Below are 18,216 nucleotides of genomic sequence, written 5' to 3' on the forward strand. Positions count from 1 at the left end.
TAGAGAGGAAATGTGTTTATTCCTATTAGAACATAACATCATAATTCGCTTGTGTCTTTGTCACTCAAGGTGATTTGTTGACCACAACCATCATTATTTATCACCCTGTCTCTAATTGGCCTTTTTTGGGGACATTTATTCACAGTGTTGTTGCAGCCATCTACGTCCCAAGATATGAGAGACAGAAGATGTGTGAGGTAATTCCTTTTACTGGACCAGCTTGAGAAAGAGATGGTGAATTAACTTTGGAATCCTCAAGATCTCCTTGAGCCCTGCGAATCAGGTTTGTGGCTTGGGTAGGATCCAGAATCTACTTTCTCTGCTGCCAGTTGTGGGGCCGAGCATCTTAAGCTTTAGTTGTTATTTATCAACGAATGGATTTCTATAAAAATTAATTATAAGCAGGCCATGATCTCTTGGTATAGCCCAGAGACATTTGTAAGCACAAATGTCGGTTGTTTATTTTGCCATAAAATACTTAATGGGCAAATTTCAGTGTTTTATTGTAATGGTTTTGACCTCAGTGAAAAACTCATAAGACTCCTTTGCTCCCTCCCTGCCTATCCCTGAGGCTTTCATCCCACCAAATGGCAAGTTCAGTTCCCTGACTAGCCAGCAGTTGGTCCACACCAGGCCAGCTTGCAGTCTCTTCGCCACACGATGAACACGCCCCACATCGCTTGACCATATCGTGGCTGCCAGGCCATACTTGACACCATTGGCTCTTTTAATCACTTCCTCTTCCGTATCAAACAGTACCACACACGTCACAGGACCAAAGATCTCTTCTTGCATGCAGCAGGATTCATCCTTGACTTCAGCAATGACCGTAGGCAGCATGAAATAGCCATTCTGATTTCCAGTTGGAAGAACCAAAGAATCCACTCCTTCTCCACAGAGAATTCTAGCCCCTTCAGCTCGAGCCTTCTTCACATAATTCTTTACCTGGGGGAGGGCAAAACGTCAATGTGGGAGACTGAAAATGCTGTAAAGTTCACATTTTCAATACAAGATAAATCAACAGGTAATCTAGGAGCATTTCCCACTGACCCATGTTGGCATTTTCCCCCTGCCAATGACAAGGTCTCATTCCCTAGGTTTTGCAGCCAAGTATATGTAAAAAGAAGTCAGAGCATTTTTCCCTGTAAGTAAAGTATTCCCTTTCTCTCATTAACCTGCTAGCCAAAACATGAATTTGTTCCTTCCTCTAAATCGTTTTGAAGGGGTGGAACGATAGTCACATTATTAAAGCATAGAAGACCTGACTCCTATCCTTTATGTGTTAAAGACTTTCCCTATGACCCTGGGCAGCACACCACACCTCTCTTTGCGTCACATGGGAGTGATTACCTTTTCCTGCCATACAAGGAAGCTCACTACATGTTGTCACAGTACTCAGACGCTACAGCGATGAGCACAACAGAAAACACGATCAATAAACCATTACAACAATTTATGTGGTTGCTGCTATCATATGCTATCTTGAGCATACAGGTCATGCTACTGATCTTGTTCTATCTACAGCTTTGAAACTACTGGGTGCTTTCTCCCACTCTAGGAATTCCACAGATAAATCACTGAGTTTTTTTCGCTCCTTTCTTTTAAATGCTCTGTGTGAAAGAAGCACTGAAAGGTGCCCAGAGAGACTCCCTGGGACTCAAGTCCTCCATGTAGCCACAGAACAGGTACAGCATAGGCAGCGACAGTGTAGGGTAATCCACCAATATGTCTCATCACTGACCTGGAGGGCCCAGCACTAGGGCCCAGAGGAAGAGATCAGTCTCTTTGCCTATTTGAATCTTCTCTTTTGTGCGAGTTTGTCAGCATGTTCCACTGATGCAAATGGCATGCGCTGGTGTTTTAGGATATGGACACCTGATCTCCAGAACACTGACTGAGACCATTATACTCATTTCACATCAACCACCCAACAGCCACCAGATGGTAACTACTGTCATCCACTCATGGCCTAAGCGGAATTCCTGGAACTTGTGGACTACAAGTCTCCATGTATATACCATTACCAATTCCTCCAAAGCCACTCAGTATCCTAGATAAACTCTGCTTTTACATTCCTCAGTAGTTGCATTATAAATCAGATATACTGCAATCTAAATACACCTTGTTTTATGAGGCAAATAAGTCATCATGGGCCCAACACTTAAGTCAATGAAAATGTTGCCTGATTTGGCACTGTTAGATTCATTTAAGTACTTTCACAATAACAGCTTGACCGCTTAGTTTAAAATTATTTGTTCGCAGACTTTATTTTTCCTGGGGCGATGTGAACCTAACCCATACACAGCAGATACCTTAATCATCAGACACTTTTAATGATCATTTATGGGGAAATGACAGTGCGATTGGCATGGTACTAACACAGAAGATGACATGGTCCTCACCCCAGTCATATACAAGTCATCTTTTCTGGATCTCTAAAATGTGACTATAGTTCAGGCAGGATTTCCTCTGCAGTTACCTTTTCTAAATGTTCTTTACTTATCAGTGCCCCCATACTGGACGTGGGATCTGAGGGGCTCCCAACCTTCCACTTTCTGGCTTCTTCTACAAACCTCTTCAAAAACTCATTATAAATGCTCCTCTGAACAAAGATCCTGCTGGTGCAAAGACAGATTTCACCCTATCAAACATGAGGAGAGAAACAAAAATACTGTCAATTATTGCAATACTGTTACTTCTGAGTGCCCAGAAATGTGCTAGGCCCCTCACAAAACACGTAAAGACAGTCCCTACCCCACAAAGAGCCCAAACTAAATTTAAAGACACTCAAAATTGAGAGTCCTAAACAGACTGGAGGGGAGAAGGGGAGAAAGAGGACACAGGGACAATAATAAAATCATGCGGTCACTCAATAAGGGATGTAGACATCTTGACTGTTGAGTTTATTATTAAGTCTTGTTTTTTTTATCCTCCCCAACACTTCCCACAGAAACATTACTTTCCATGTCTGAATGATCACTACCTTGACATCATGGAAATACTTTTTCCCCCCCTGACTTGCCAAGTTATCTTCATACCCACTGAAATAATTTTCATAGGCTTGCTGATCATTGCTGAAGATGTTCACAAAGAATGGGAGCATCTAGTAGTTGGATCAGGGGACTGGAATTCCTGGGTTTTATTCCTGTCTCTTGTATAAACTCATTTGATTCTGGGGAAGTCACCTGATCTCTCAGTTGTTTCCATCTAGATAAATTACTTATCCTCCTAGAAAGTCAATAAGTAATTTGTTTCCTATGGAGGACTGTAAAGTGTGTTGAGATATTTGAATGAAAGACACTGTAGAAGATCAAATTATTTACTATCATTGTTTCTCTGCTCATGAAATCATGAAAACATCAACTTCATACGTTTTTACTTACATTCTGCTAATGATATGGAATCTTAACAAAATACCGTTGACTATTTAAGAGTCAGACAAGCATAAAGGCACGCACACATTGCTCTTTACACACTTAATATGTAACAAGGTGAAGAGAGGAGCATCTCCCTTTACCTGATTTGCAAAGCTGGATCTCACAGTGGTAGGGATGCATTGGTCCAGATTAGCATCCTCAAAGATGATTGCAGGGTTCTTGCCTCCCAGTTCCAGAGAGAGCTTTTTGCAGTGTGGGGCACTCCTCTCCCTGATGTGCTGGGCCGTGAGCGTGCTTCCAGTGAAGGAGATCAGTGGCACATCAGGATGCGAGACAATAGCCCTCCCAGCTTTGGGGCCAGTTCCAAACACAATGTTCACCACTCCTGGTGGGATTCCTCATGGGAACAAACACACAAAACACTCATGTCCTTTACTTTGAGGTAGTTAGGTTAATTTTGCACTCCCCTCAGAAGCCAGCAAACTACTACTAATAGTGCTACATTAACGAGGATGCCCTTGACTTTAAGAGTGGTTGAGCAAAATAGGAGAAATAACTAGATAAAACACTGAACTATTGGGTTTTAATCTCTGTTCTTGTATTAGTACAGGTGGAGCTGGTAGCTCTGCCAATAGTTAAGGTTGCCTGACACCTCCCATTATAAGGCCCAGTTTTCAGTGGGATATAACTTATGCCAAACTTTCACCATTAGGTCTGAAATTTTCCATGCTGGGTGTCTGCTTTAGGCTGATACATTTTTCTTTTCTTTTTTTTTAAGTTTCAGCAAAAGCAGTTCAACAGTTCAGCCATTTCTGAGAATTAATTTAAGAAAAAACTCATTGTTTTGCCTATGTTAAAGATATTCCTTCAACCATTTTCTCGGAAAGTTCTAGTGCCTGCATACTTGGGGAGAGGGACTTGAAATTTGGCAGGGAAGTCCCTTTGGTGTCAGAAATGTGCCTTTTGCTGGTGCTGTGAAAAGCTGCGCCCATCAGGACAAGTTATAAGACACTGAAAAAAATCAAAGACTGCACATGGTCAGTGGAGGCTTGTTAACTGTGAATCTTTACTAAGAAAAAAAGCGTATTCTTAACTCGAGCTGGCTAACATGAACTAAAATCAGTGACGAGAAGGGTGTTTGCAGCTTTCACACAAGTTAGCAGGTTGAACTGAAGACTACAGGGTAGCCTAGGGATTAACTTGACCTGCTAATTTGTATGAGGACCACTAAGTGCCTTGTCTTCACTAGGATTTTACCTTGTGTTAGTTAACTGGAAGTAGCCAGTTTTTCTTAGTGACGACACAGCCTTAGAGTTTGGCAGCTCTATTCTCTGAAGCTTCCATCTGTACTGAGCATGCTTCAACCTGGGGATACAGGGGCAGAGCAGCACTTTCTCTGCAATTGCTGCTCCCAGCTACTGGGGACCAATGTGGCACCAGGCACAGGAACTGAGAACAGAGACTTTTTCCTATGCTCTCCACTTTCCCCCTGCTGGCGCTCAAGCACTGTGGAGGGAGAAACAGCCTAAATGGAATGCAGAGGTTAGGTGAAAGGAATAGATGGGGATGAGGAGATGGTGGCAGGGGGAGGGAAGATATAGGAAGGAGGCAGGGATAGAATTTAGTTCTCCAGGGCAGAATTCAACTGCCTTAACCCTGTAACCTTCCTTATCCTCCCGCAATCCCCTGCCTCATTCACTGCACCTTCCAACTTCTCCAACAAAGGAGGCAACAGACAGCAGGGGTCCCTGTGCTGAAGGCATTTCCAAATTACCTGCTCTACCCAGAAGTTTGCACATCATCCAAGCAGTGACAGATGTCATCTCACTGGGCTTGGCAATGACAGTGTTTCCAGATGCTATGGCTGGGGCTATTTTCCAGGTGAGCAAGTAAAGTGGCAAATTCCAAGGACTTATTAAACCAGCTACAAAGGAAAAAAGAAAAGGACAAAATCAAGAGGCCAAATGTATTGGGACAGAAGATCTGAATCTGATGCCCAGGCTTGGGACCTCCTACCCTGATGGAAGCCAAAGCTTCGGTATGGCCGGACAATAAAGGAAATTTTACACCCCTACCTTATTCTTCGTGGTACAGTGAACCCTACAATAAGGGCCATTTCTAATGGCCAACGCCTTCTAAATAACCTGTCTAAACTATGCCAAACATTTACAGTGCAAATATATTTGACCACCTCAACTGGACAACTGATTTTTGGTGTACTTTTGTCCCAGCGTAGCAGAGAGATATTGAAGTAGGAGCTTTTTCATGCTCTACAGACAGGTCCAGGTGTTCAGAATTCACAATTCAATGATATATGCAAATTGAAAATTTTTGTTTTGTTTTGTTTAACAAATATGCATCAATTGCCACTTCTGGCTCTTGTCAAACATTAGAGCTGAGTGCATCATGCACAATGAATAATTTACCTGATGAATTTAGTCCAGAATAATAATGAACAGACTGACTTCCTCAAATTGCAGTGCTATTTAAATTTATTCAATGACTATCTTCATGAATATTTTTACTTTGTGTATTTATCACAAATATTTGAAACCCAAGCTGTGAGGCTTAGTTGTGAGTGGTCATGTGATACTCCTTGTTGCTAGATAGGTCCATTAATGGCTATTAGCCAGGATGGGCAGGGATGGTGTCCCTAGCCTCTGTTTGCCAGATGCTGGGAATGGGCGACAGGGGATGGATCACTTGATGATTACATGTTCTGTTATTCCCTCTGGGGCACCTGGCTTTGGCCACTGTAGGAAGACCGGATACTGGGCTAGATGGACAGTATGGCCGTTCTTATGATTGAATGAGAGTGAACAGAGTTCCAATACAAGCACATGTAATGAATTTAAAATTTGATGTCTGAGTATTTTTGGTCAGTAAGACTCAGATTCTCATGGGAAGAGAACTAAACAGGTCAAATTTATTAAACAAATGTATTAAATAATCAAACTGGTATTAAAATATTTGCATCATTATTCATATAGCTCTAAAACAACACATGTATTCAAACTTTCTCTGACGTGACAGTGCCATCTTGTGGCTAGCTTTCCAAAAATAATGGATATAAATATGTCAAGTATCAGGAGGTAGCTGTGTTAGTCTGTATCCACAAAAACAACAAGGAGTCCGATGGAACCTTAAAGACTAACAGATTTATTTGGGCATAAGCTTTTGTGGGTAAAGAACCTCACTTCTTCAGATGCATGGAGTGAAAATTACAGATGCAGGCATTATTATACTGACACATGGAGAGAAGGGAGTTACCTCAAAAGTGGAGAACCAGTGTTGACAGGGCCAAATCGATCAGGGTGGATGTAGTCCACTCCCAATAATAGATGAGGAGGTGTCAATTCCAGGAGAGGCAAAGCTGCTTTTGTAACGAGCCAGCCACTCCCAGTCCCTATTCAAGCCCAGATTAATGGTGTTAAATTTGCAAATGAATTTTAGTTCTGCTGTTTCTCTTTGAAGTCTGTTTCTGAAGTTTTTTTGTTCAAGAATAGTTACTTTTAAATATGTTATAGAATGATCAGGGAGATTGAAGTGTTCACCTACTGGCTTTTTGTATGTTACCATTCCTGATGTCCGATTTGTGTCCATTTATTCTTTTACATAGGGACTGTCCGGTTTGGCCAATGTACATGGCAGAGAGGCTCTGCTGGCACATGATGGCATATATAACATTAGTAGATGTGCAGGTGAATGAGCCCTTGATGGTGTGGCTGATGTGGTTGAGTCCTCTGATGGTGTTGCTAGAGTAGATATGGGGACAGAGTAGGCAACGAAGTTTGCTACAGGGATTGGTTCCTGGGTTGGTGTTTCTGTGGTGTGGTGTGTAGTTGCTGTATTTGCTTCAGGTTGAGGGGTTATCTGTAAGTGAGGACTGGCCTGCCTCCCAAGGTCTGTGAGAGTGAGGAATCATTTTCCAGGATAGGGTGTAGATCGTTGATAATGCGCTGGAGAGGTTTTAACTGGGGGCTGTACGTGATGGCCAGTGGTGTGCTGTTATTTTCCTTGTTGGGCCTGTCCTGTAGTAGGTGATTTCTGGCTACCTGTCTCACTCTGTCAATCTGTTTCCTCACTTCCCCAGGTGGGCATTGTAGTTTTAAGAATGCTTGATAACGATCTTGTAGGTGTTTGTCTCTGTCTGCGGGATTGGAGCAAATTCGGTTGTATCTTAGGGCTTGGCTGTAGACAATGGATCGTGTGATGTGTCCTGGATGGAAGCTGAAGGCAGGTAAGTATAGCGGTCAGTAAGTATCCGGTATAGGGTGGTGTTTATGTGACTATCACTTATTTGCACTGTAGTGTCCAGGAAGTGGAGCTCTTGTGTGGATTGGTCCAGGCTGAGGTTGATGGTGAGGTGGAAATTGTTGAAATCCATGTGGAATTCTTCAAGGGCCTCCTTTCCATGGGTCCATATGATAAAGATGTCATCAATGTAGCGCAAGTAGAGGAGGGGCGCTAGGGGACGAGAGCTGAGGAAGCGTTGTTCTAAGTCAGCCATAAAAATGTTGGCATACTGTGGGGCCATGCGGGTACCCATAGCAGTGCCACTGACTTGAAGGTATAAGTTGTCCCCAAATCTGAAATGGTTGTGGGTGAGGACAAAGTCACAAAGCTCAGCCACCAGACGTGCTGTGGCCTCATCAGGGATACTGTTCCTGACAGCTTGTAGTCCATCCTCATGTGGAATATTGGTGTAAAGTGCTTCCACCTGGATTTCAACAATTTCCACCCCACCATCAACCTCAGTCTGGACCAGTTCACAGAAGATTTTGAGGATGGGAAATGTCCTACCGTGGGAAGAAGGAACTTTTTAGAATAAATGTTGTAATTGTTCACTGATTTTGCAGTATGCAGGTGCCAGAGTTCACAGTGGAGTATCCAAGCTTAGCAAGGGATCTAGAAGCAGTAAACATTAACTTTATGATAATCCTTTCTCCCCCCTGCCCTTGAAAATGCTGCCTGAAGTTAAAAAAATAAGCAGCAGAGCTCAAGGCCCCCCCTTTTCTTATTTTTTCCCCTCTCTTGGCAGACAGTCTGCCAAGCTTTTCAGCATTTGTCCTTTGAGAATACCCACCAATGCCTACTGGAGTTCTCACGGTGTAATGCATACAGTCCATGTGGTCCATCTGAGTGCATTCTGTGGTATGGTGAAGGACAGAAGATGCAAAGAACCGGAAGTTGTATGCTGCCCGTGGGATATCCACTGTTCTAGCGAATGTAATTGTTTTTCCTGAAAGAGAAAAGTAACAAGTATGCCGTTGTGTCATCAACATGCACTTTATCCCCGGGGAAAAACTAACATTTATATAATGCCATAAGTGTGCACACTGCTGTAAACACACAGGAAGACAAGCATCTGCCCTGAAGAGCCTCCAAATCAAACTGGAGCCCTGAACTAGGATTCCTACCCACTACCTAGGGAAGAACTTTGTTGGAGATGAGAAATGGTGAGGTAATTAGATGCCTGAAAAGCATCATGAATAGCATAAGTACAAATTATAGCATAAACAGCCATTTAGATTATAAGCTCTTTGGGGGCAGAAACCATGTTTTTGTCGTGTGTGCACACATTGTGCCCGGCACAATGAGGTCCTGGATTCCTGTCTGGGAGCCTCTTGGCACCACTACCACTATAGATTAGATAGATGATTTTATAGTACATCCATAGGACTGGTAATGCTTCGTTCATCGACAGCATCCTCTGTCTGGGGACCTCAAAGTGCTTTATGAATATTGATTAAATTTAGCCTCAGCCCCTTTGTGCCGCAGGTATTGCCATCCTTATTTTGTAGAGAAGGAAACAGAGGCATGGAGGAGTTAAGAGGCCCACATTTTCAAAACCAGCCTCAAGTATTGAGTGTCCAACTTTAGAAACATAGCACCTCTGAAAATCAAACCCAGGGACTGTCTAGTTAGGCACACAAAATTTGTGGCAACTTTAAAAATTTGGCTCTAACTGACCCAATCATACCGACAGCCTTCATTAGAGTCAAGAATAGGACCTGGCCATTGTGACTCTGTTGTGATATTTAACAAGACCCTCCTTCTCTATAACCTCATTTGGGGACGGACAGCCAAAGAGATGGACAAATTGTGCCGTTACCTTGATCTTTTGATTCTGCTTGTGCAAATGCCTCCAGGTCATGCTCTATCAGGTCCGCTAACTTGTTCATTATCTGAGATCTTTCCTGAGGACTTTTGGAGGACCAGCCTAGAAAGGCATCTCTGGCAGCGGTGACCGCAACTTCTACCTGAAAGAATAAAGCAGAGATGGCAAACTTCAAGAGTGCTTCATGGGGGGAAAACAATCAATAGAGCCATTGACATTTGAGAGAATAAGATCTTTTGAGTCAGTTTGTCCTTGCAGAAGACTGTTCCTGCCTTACATTATAGTCTCAGGCAGTGTGTCCAGTTGGCATCCCTCAATCTTCTCAAGAGACAACCCACAATCTAACCAACATTATTAAGAGGGCATTTTTTCTTGATACTCTGCCTAAAATTTAACTCTCTTGTTTCTTCTAGTTATACTCATTTTTTATCACTTCTTGATGCTTACAGCCTTCCATTTTTTGTGATAGTTACTTCTCTTTTCCTTTTGTCCCAGTCATTTAAACAAATGAAACATATTTAGTTCTTTAAAATCTTTCCTGTATGTCAGTCCCTCTCATCTGGCTAATCATTGCAGTGGTGCTTCTACAAATTCCTTCCAGTTTCCTGACATCTGTCTAGGAATATGGGAGTTGCCATACCAGATTAGACCCGTGGGCGATCTACTCCACCATTCTGTCTCCAGCAGTAGCCAAGACAAGATGCTTCAGAGGAAAGTGTAAGCAATACAGTTATGAAATAACCTGCCCAAAGGAAAAGTTTCATTTTAATCCTATCATTTGGAACTTCACTTATGCCCCAAACCAAGAGAATTTATCTCCCCTTCCAAAGCGCTTGGGTTTTTCATTCTTACTAGTGCGAGGTGCCCAGGACAGTACACAGCATCCCAGATGCAGCCTCATATATGGCCTATCTCAGTTCCTTCTAGGAACACTGCAGTACATTTTGCAGATGCAGGTTCCTCATTTGAGGCAGTGCCTCCCCCATTACCTTCTCTGACCTCTGCCAACCTCTGAGGAGGAAGGTAAGACAGAACCATTACCTCATCTATTCTGATCTCCTGTGTATCACAGGCTCTTAAATTTCACCCAGTTACCCCCATATTGAGCCCTGTTTGGCTAAAGCATGTCTTCTAGAAAAGCATCCAGTTTTGTTCTGAAGACATCAAGAGATGTAGTTGGTAGCTTGTTCCAATAGTTAATCACCCTCACTGTCAAGGCACACATTTTTATTTTCAATTTGAATTTGTCGAGCTTCAGCTTCCAGTCATTGGTTCTTTACCTTTCTCCACTAGATTAGACAGCCCTTTAATACCTGGTATTTTCTTCCCATGTAGGTACTTATACACTGTAAACCAGTCACCTCACAGTCTTCTTTTTGATAAGCTAAACAGACTGAGCTTCTTTAGTCTCTCACTGTAAGGCATTTTCTCCAGCCCCTAAATCATTTTTGTGGCTCTTTTTTTTATACCCACTCCATTTATTCAACATCCTTTTTAAAATGTGGACACCAGAATTGGATTCCTGAATCAGTATCACTAACGCCGGTTATAGAGGTGAAATCACCTCCTTACGCCTATGGGCTACTTCTCTACTTATACATCCAAGGATCACCCAAGCTTCGAATGGCTTGTTGGTCTAGGGGTATGATTCTCACTTAGGGTATAAGCAGTCCTGTGTTCAAATCCTGGACAAGCCCTTTTTCAGGCTGGAAAGAGATGTAAATCTTTAACAGTGACAGTAATTATCCATTGGAACAATGTACCAAGGGTCACGATGGATTCACCATCAATGATAATTTTTAAATCAAAATTGGATATTTATCTAAAAGATCTGCTCTAGAAACTATTTTGGGGAAGTTCGGTGTGGTATAGGAGAGCAGACTAGGTGATCACAATGATCTCTTCTGATCTTGGAATCTATGACTCTATGAAGCCCTTTTTTTGCCTCAGCGTCACACTGGAAGCTCACATTGTTACTTGTCCTCTATGCCTCTGAGATTCTCTTCAGAGTCACTGCTTTCCAGGATAGAGCCCGCATTGCGTAGGCCTTCATTCCTTACCTCTAGAGATATTACTTTCATTTGGCTGTACTGAAAAATTTTGTTGGAATAGAGCCAGCTTCGCCAGCAATCCAGATAGCTCTGTACGACTGTCCCATCCTGACTCTGCTAATCGTTGTGTCATCCACAAATTTTACCATCAGTGATTTTATATTTACGCCCAGATCATTGTTGAAAATTTTGAATTGCATCAGGCCTATTACTGATCCCTGCAGAACTCCATTAAAAATACCCCCAGTTGAACGATTCCCCATTGATGACTATCTTTTTGATATCTGTCAGTTAGCCAGTTTGTAGTCTATTTAATGTCTGCTTATTGACATTGTATAGTGCTAATTTTTTAATCAAAATGTCATACACTATTACATCAAATGCCTTACAAAAGTCTTGTACATCTAGGCACTTACCATTATCAACCAAACTTGTAATCTCATCAAAGAATGAAATAAGGTTTGCTTGTCAGGACCTATTTTCCATAAAGCCATGTTAAATGGCATCAATTATATACCTATCCTTTAATTCTTTATCATCTGATTCCCCCCATCAGCTTTTCCATTATTTTGCCTGGGATTTATATCAGGCTATAGTTACTGGGTTATCTTGCTTGCCCTTTTTGAATATTAGCGCATTAGTACGCTTCCAGCCTTCAAGAATTTCTCCAGTGTTCCAAGATATAATTGTGACGGGTTGGATCACAGAAACCCCCTTGGGAGCTGCCACCTGATCTGCAAAGACTATCTCTGCTCCTGTTTTCCCTGCCAGCTCAGGACTCCAGCACCCTGTCTTGCTGAGCAAGACACCCCTGTCTGCTCCAACACAGACCCAGGGTCTGAATCACTTGCCCCAAAGCTGCAAGTTTACCTGAAAACAGCTCACAGAAGTTTGCTTGTCTTTAGCACTCAGATGCCCAACTCCCAATGGGGTCTAAACCCAGATAAATCCATTTTACCCTGCATAAAGCTTATGCAGAGTAAACTCAAATTGTTCGCCCTCTATAACACTGATAGAGAGATATGCACAGTTGTTTGCTCCCCCAGGTATTAATATATACTCTGAGTCAATTACGAAATAAAAAGTGATTTTATTAAATACAGACAGTAGGATTTAAGTGGTTCCAAGTAGTAACAGACAGAACAAAGTAAGTCACCAAGTAAAATAAAATAAAATGTGCAAATCTATGTCTAATCAAACTAAATACAGATAAGTTGCTCACCAGTTCCAGAATGCTCCCTTTTACAGGCTAATCTCTTTTTAGCCTGGGTCCAGCAATCACTCACACCCCCTGTAGTTACTGTCTGTTTGTTCCAGTTCCCTTCAAGTATCCCGGGGAGGGGGTGGGGGGGTGGAGAGGCTCCTTCCTTAGCCAGCTGAAGACCCCCAAATGGAGGGGTCTCCCACGGGTTTAAATAGACTCTCTCTTGTGGGTGGAAACCCCCCTCCTCCCTCCTATGCAAAGTCCAGTTCCAAGATGGAGTTCTGGAGTCACCTGGGCAAGTCACATGTCCCTGCATGACTCGGTCTTTACAGGCCGAAGCCATTGTCCACATGGTATCTTGCATGTCTCCAGGAAGACTTCTTATGTGGATTGGAGCATTCCAAGATGCATTGTTCCCCAAAAAGAAGAACAGGAGTACTTGTGGCACCTTAGAGACTAACAAATTTATTAGAGCATAAGCTTTCGTGGACTACAGCCCACTTCTTCGGATGCATCCGAAGAAGTGGGCTGTAGTCCACGAAAGCTTATGCTCTAATAAATTTGTTAGTCTCTAAGGTGCCACAAGTACTCCTGTTCTTCTTTTTGCGGATACAGACTAACACGGCTGCTACTCTGAAACCTGTCATTGTTCCCCTAGTGTTTCCTGATCAGGTACTTAACCTGGCGAATTCCTTCCTAAAGAAGCTGACCAAATGCCTCACAAAGCTTACTTAGAAACCAAGCAAGCATACAGCCCATATTCTTAACCTCAAGTAGAAAATGATATATATGTACAAATAGGATGAATAGATACAGTAGACCATAATCTTTACGGAGATATATTACATGGCACAGGCAGCACAAAACATATTCCAGTTATATCACACATACATTTATAAGCACCGCCCCCCCATAAAGCCTTATGGGGTACACTGTCACAATAATAAAAATGAAAATCAGCGGGCCAGAGATCTATTCAGCCAATTCTTTTAGCCCTTTTGGGGGCAATGAATCCAGATCTGCTGATTTTAAAATGTTTATCCCTAACAGATGTTTTTAACATCCTCCTTTGTTAATAATGTTGTTCATTATCCTTTGTTCATCATCCTCACGATATAAGTACATGATATCCTGCTTCTTTTCTAATACAAAAAATATATTTCTGAATCAACAATTTCACCATCTCCATATAGTAATGAGTGTATACCTTTTATAGGATTTCTTTTGTCCCTAGTATATATAAAAATTCCTTATTGTCCTTAGTTTTGCCAGCCATGGAATTTTCCCTGGTGTCTTTAGCTTCCCTTTTCTATTTTTTACACTTCATAGCTTCTAATTTATATTGACTGCTATCAATTTCTCTTTTTATCCATTTCTTATAAGGGATTTTTTTATTCTAATTACTGCCTTCACTTTGGCACTGAACTAGAATGGGCTTCGTTTCTTGATTGGGGACTCATGACTTTTGGCCATCTAATCAACTATTCTTAAAGAGTTCCCAATATTCATTCACATTTTTCTGTCTATATTTTTCTTCCCAAACAATTTCCCTCGGCTTTAGGAAATTAGCCCTTTTTAAAGGCATGTGCACGCGCGCACACAGGTTGGGACTGCTCTCTCTGCCCATACTGAATGTAATCAGGTCAGTATCACTGGTATCAAGGTAACCACTAACTTCCAGTCCTATGATTAATTTATCTTTATCTGTCATGATGAGGTCCAAAATAGAATTGCCTTGGGTTGGGTGCAATACAGTTTATGTTAGGAAATTATCTTCTATGAAATCTAATGGTGTTTTACTACTGCTTGCATAGCTGCGGACTGGATTCAACACGTGTCACTCAGATCAAAGTCCCCTCTAACATATCTTTCCTTTTCACACATTATGGTGAGGTGATGAGCTTACCATTTAAATAGATGAGACAAAGGCTGGAAGAAATAGGGGCACAGAGAAGTGAAGTGTCCTGCACAAGGTCACACAGCAGGTCACTGGCTAAGCCAGGAACAGAACACAGGGCTCAGGACTCCCTATTCATTTGACTGCATTGACCCACCTCCACCTCCTTTTTTAAAATAACCTACTCTTTCACCCTTCCACCACTAGGTGCCATCCTGCTGCTGTGGCTGCTTCTCCCTTTCCTCTTTTCGCTGCCACTTCCACACCATGTTGTATGCCGCAGTGCAGTAGCTCATCAGAACAGGAAGCTGCTTGATCCAGAACGAATTGCCTCATGTAGCAGCCAGAGATTCCCCTCTCCCTGAACATTTTGGTGATTTTTATAGGGATGGGGTGCGAGCACTACAGAGGGATTCTCCCAGGCCGAGAGGGGAAGACAGCCTGAGGAAAAGAAAAAAAATGTAGGGGCAAGGAGGAGAGATGGGGAGAAGGAAATGGAAGGGAATTAGTCTAAGGAGAAAACAAAAAGGAAGAGGAGGAAAAGGAAGAAGAGGTACGGAGGTAGAAATACAGTGAGCGGGAAGATGCAAAGAGTTATAGAGAAAATAGACTGAAGTTGACTGAGGGAAAGAATCAGAGAGAGAGAAGGGAAAAACAACAACAATTGAGCCAAGAAAGACAATGTGTGTAATCAAAATGTAATGATAAACCTATTTTTATTTTCATACATACTTCCCCTGCCCTCCTCCTCCATATAAGAAAATAGAAGTAACAGACTAAAAACCAGAGAGAAAGCACAATTTAAAAAAAGCGGGATGTTAAAATGTTAGCCAAAGTACACACGGTAAAGTAAATTTGTTTCTCTCCATCAGGAATTGTAGGAGGACAAGATCCTTTAGGATAAAGGGGTTTTGCCAGACCTAGTTGTCCATGGGAACCAGTGTTCCTGTATGTGAATGAGGGGGAATAACCTACTTAGTAGGGTTAAGTTTGATTTTGGCTGTTTGAATGTTTATATGTGCGCATGTCCAGTGGGGAATATGGGCCCAATCCTGCGAACCCTTATGCATGTGAATAGCCCTACTCATATGGCCACTGACCCAGTACTGAATTCTAATACTGTAGGTGCTTATTTTCATTTTTAAATGTCTTAATATCTCTCCTAAAATGCAGGCAACTGCACCTGGTATTTCAACATTTTCCACTGGAGGACTTTAGACCCTCCCCTAACTCCCAGCTTTGTAGAGCCTCCCCCCCCACTTTTGTTCAGCAGCCCACAGGCCTAAGCAGAAAACGTCACTAAGTTGATTGGTGCCTAAGTATAGTTCCTAAGGTGTTTGCTGCAGCTGACTCAGAAAACTGAATGAGAAGTTAGTGTTTCTTTAAATATGCATTACCGTACACTTCAAGATCTAGAATTTAGCCTGCTATGACGCCTCAACCTATTTTTGTTAGGTCCTTCTGGCATGCTCTCAAATCTCCCTGTTACTGTTATAATTATTTGTGCGTCTACTTATGTGAATAAACAGAATGGGGACCCATGTAGTGTTTATGCTTGAAAGAAACAATTCTTCGAGCACAAAGAGGTTTTGGACTGACATGATTTTACATTAAGCATATTCTAGCAAAGCCAGCCTGGTTACACTTTAACCATTAGTTATCAGCACCTGGCAAATATTTACCCAACCAAAATTATGGTGCTAAAGGTTTCTGCTGAAAAAGGAAAATGAGATCAACATGATTGATACATATGTGAAAGAGATTCATGTACAGTAAAAAGTCTTTTAAAAAAGACCACTTATTCTGAAAATGAAACAATATTGAGCACTTATTAGTCAACATTTTGAAAGCCCTTGGAGTGTAATATAACTTTCTGTTCATCTGTCCCCTCGCTGAACCCAGTGCATTACATTGTACACACCTCTAACTTTGTTGCTTATAAACAATACTTTGCCATAAAGTAAATGGCAGTTTCCAATATGAGTGTCTCGTTGCCCTAACAATTGATGTGGCAAAAAACATGCAGCAAAGATTAAATTGCAGAGCTGAAAAGAAATATTGCATTTCTGCTCTCGTTGATTGGAGCAGGCTACTGCACTGTAAAGAAATCACATTCATGCAGCTGCACTAAAATGATTTGTTACCTTTTCGCCTGCGATATCAAAGTTCTAAACGCTCAACATCCATCTGCAGAGATCAAACCTCAGGAAGGCTGTGAGATTTTGATCCTGTCTCATGGAAAGAGCCCCGGTGTGCAAAGTCCTTTGAAAGAGTAGTAGAAATTAAAGCTATTAAGGGAGAAATTATTCATCTGGATACAGTGTATCCAGGGCTGTTCATGGAGGGGGGATGAACAGCCCCTTTTTTCCTGACTCCAGTGTTGTCATCTGCAAACTGCTGATGTGACCATTGCCTTCAACCTGCATTCTGCAAGACTCCATCCTCTGCTGGTGTGATTGACAAACCTCCAGTGAAGTAATTGAAGCTGCACTGATTGACACTAGCTGAGGACCTGGTCCATAGCTTTTAATAGTGAACAGTGTGACAAAAAGGATTTGTTCCCGGAGCAATATTACCTGGCCTTGTAGTAATGTTAAGAACTCATTCATTTAAATATAAACAATTAATCACTAGGACAATCCTCTTCCTGATTTCTCCACCTTCCACCCCACAAACAACTTCACTGATGTTATTTATGTTCCCATTTTTTCTTCGCCTTCTGTTAGTGAAGCTGCTGTACTCACCTCTTCTTTGCCACTGTCTGGTACTCTGCAATACACGTCTCCTGTGGATGGATCATAAGAGTCTATGTAGGAGGGACAAGGGACAAATTTACCATTTATGAAGTTCTCCAACACTAAGAGAGTCTTTGGGCCAGCCATTGTCAGCAGCTGGCTTAATCTGTGATTTCTTTCAGCTGTCAGTTTATACTGCTGGTCTCATATCTAGTTACACTACAAGTCTGAGCTCCACCCCTTCTTTCTCCCTCTCCAGTGTGAGAGCGAGAAACCCACAAATAACCCCTTGTGTGCCAACAGAAACAAAAGAGCAGAAAAAGGGTTGCTTTTTCTACAGCTCACCAAGAGTATTCTGTGTAGTACAAGAAGGGTGGCAGGATCAGCAAAAATCTTGAAGGCAGAACAAAAAAGATGTAGAGCCAAAACTAGAACAGAGCAGGACAAACAGCGGGGGGGGGGGGGGGGGGGGAGGGGAAAGCAAATTGCTCCCCTCCAGTACATTTTCTAGCTTCTTTTTCAGTCTAAATGTCACAAGGAGTGGGACTTTCCCTCCTTCCCTTGCATAACTATTCCCCAGTATAAAACACCTTCCCATCAGGAAGTTTCTTCTATTGTTTAATTAAGCAGTTTTGTTTTACTTGCCTGAGAAATAGAAGCAGATACAAACGTTAATGTCCGCCGAGATTTTTCTCAAACTGCAGATTCTTTCAATAAGTAAATCCCTTGTCATTAAATTATACACACCATCATATTGCTGTATTCAAAATGTTTTCCTCAACAACCCAACTTCAAATTCAATGAACAGTGCTATAACAAGAGGGTTAGATG

At 42.0% G+C, this 18,216-nt stretch overlaps 1 protein-coding gene across 4 annotated transcripts; it reads right to left on the minus strand.

The window, feature by feature from the left end:
• Window positions 1–486: 486 nt before the first annotated feature.
• ALDH8A1 (aldehyde dehydrogenase 8 family member A1) lies at window positions 487–17,649 on the minus strand. Of its 4 annotated transcripts, none has more exons than XM_005280303.5 (7): window positions 17,395–17,647; window positions 9,493–9,640; window positions 8,464–8,619; window positions 5,152–5,301; window positions 3,518–3,774; window positions 2,480–2,641; window positions 487–945 (listed from the first exon to the last, which is right to left on the minus strand). In XM_005280303.5, exons 1-7 carry the CDS (start codon window positions 17,530–17,532, stop codon window positions 493–495), a joined length of 1,464 nt encoding a protein of 487 aa, XP_005280360.1. In that variant the 5' UTR covers window positions 17,533–17,647; the 3' UTR covers window positions 487–492. The 4 variants fall into 4 exon arrangements, with proteins under 4 accessions (XP_005280360.1, XP_023969063.1, XP_042704113.1 ...); XM_024113295.3 differs by lacking the exon at window positions 17,395–17,647 and adding an exon at window positions 16,795–16,920; XM_042848179.2 differs by lacking the exon at window positions 17,395–17,647 and adding an exon at window positions 12,772–12,877.
• Between the last annotated feature and the right edge of the window lie 567 nt (window positions 17,650–18,216).

This window comes from Chrysemys picta, chromosome 3 (assembly GCF_011386835.1).
Source record: "Chrysemys picta bellii isolate R12L10 chromosome 3, ASM1138683v2, whole genome shotgun sequence".
Taxonomy (NCBI): Eukaryota; Metazoa; Chordata; order Testudines; family Emydidae; genus Chrysemys; species Chrysemys picta.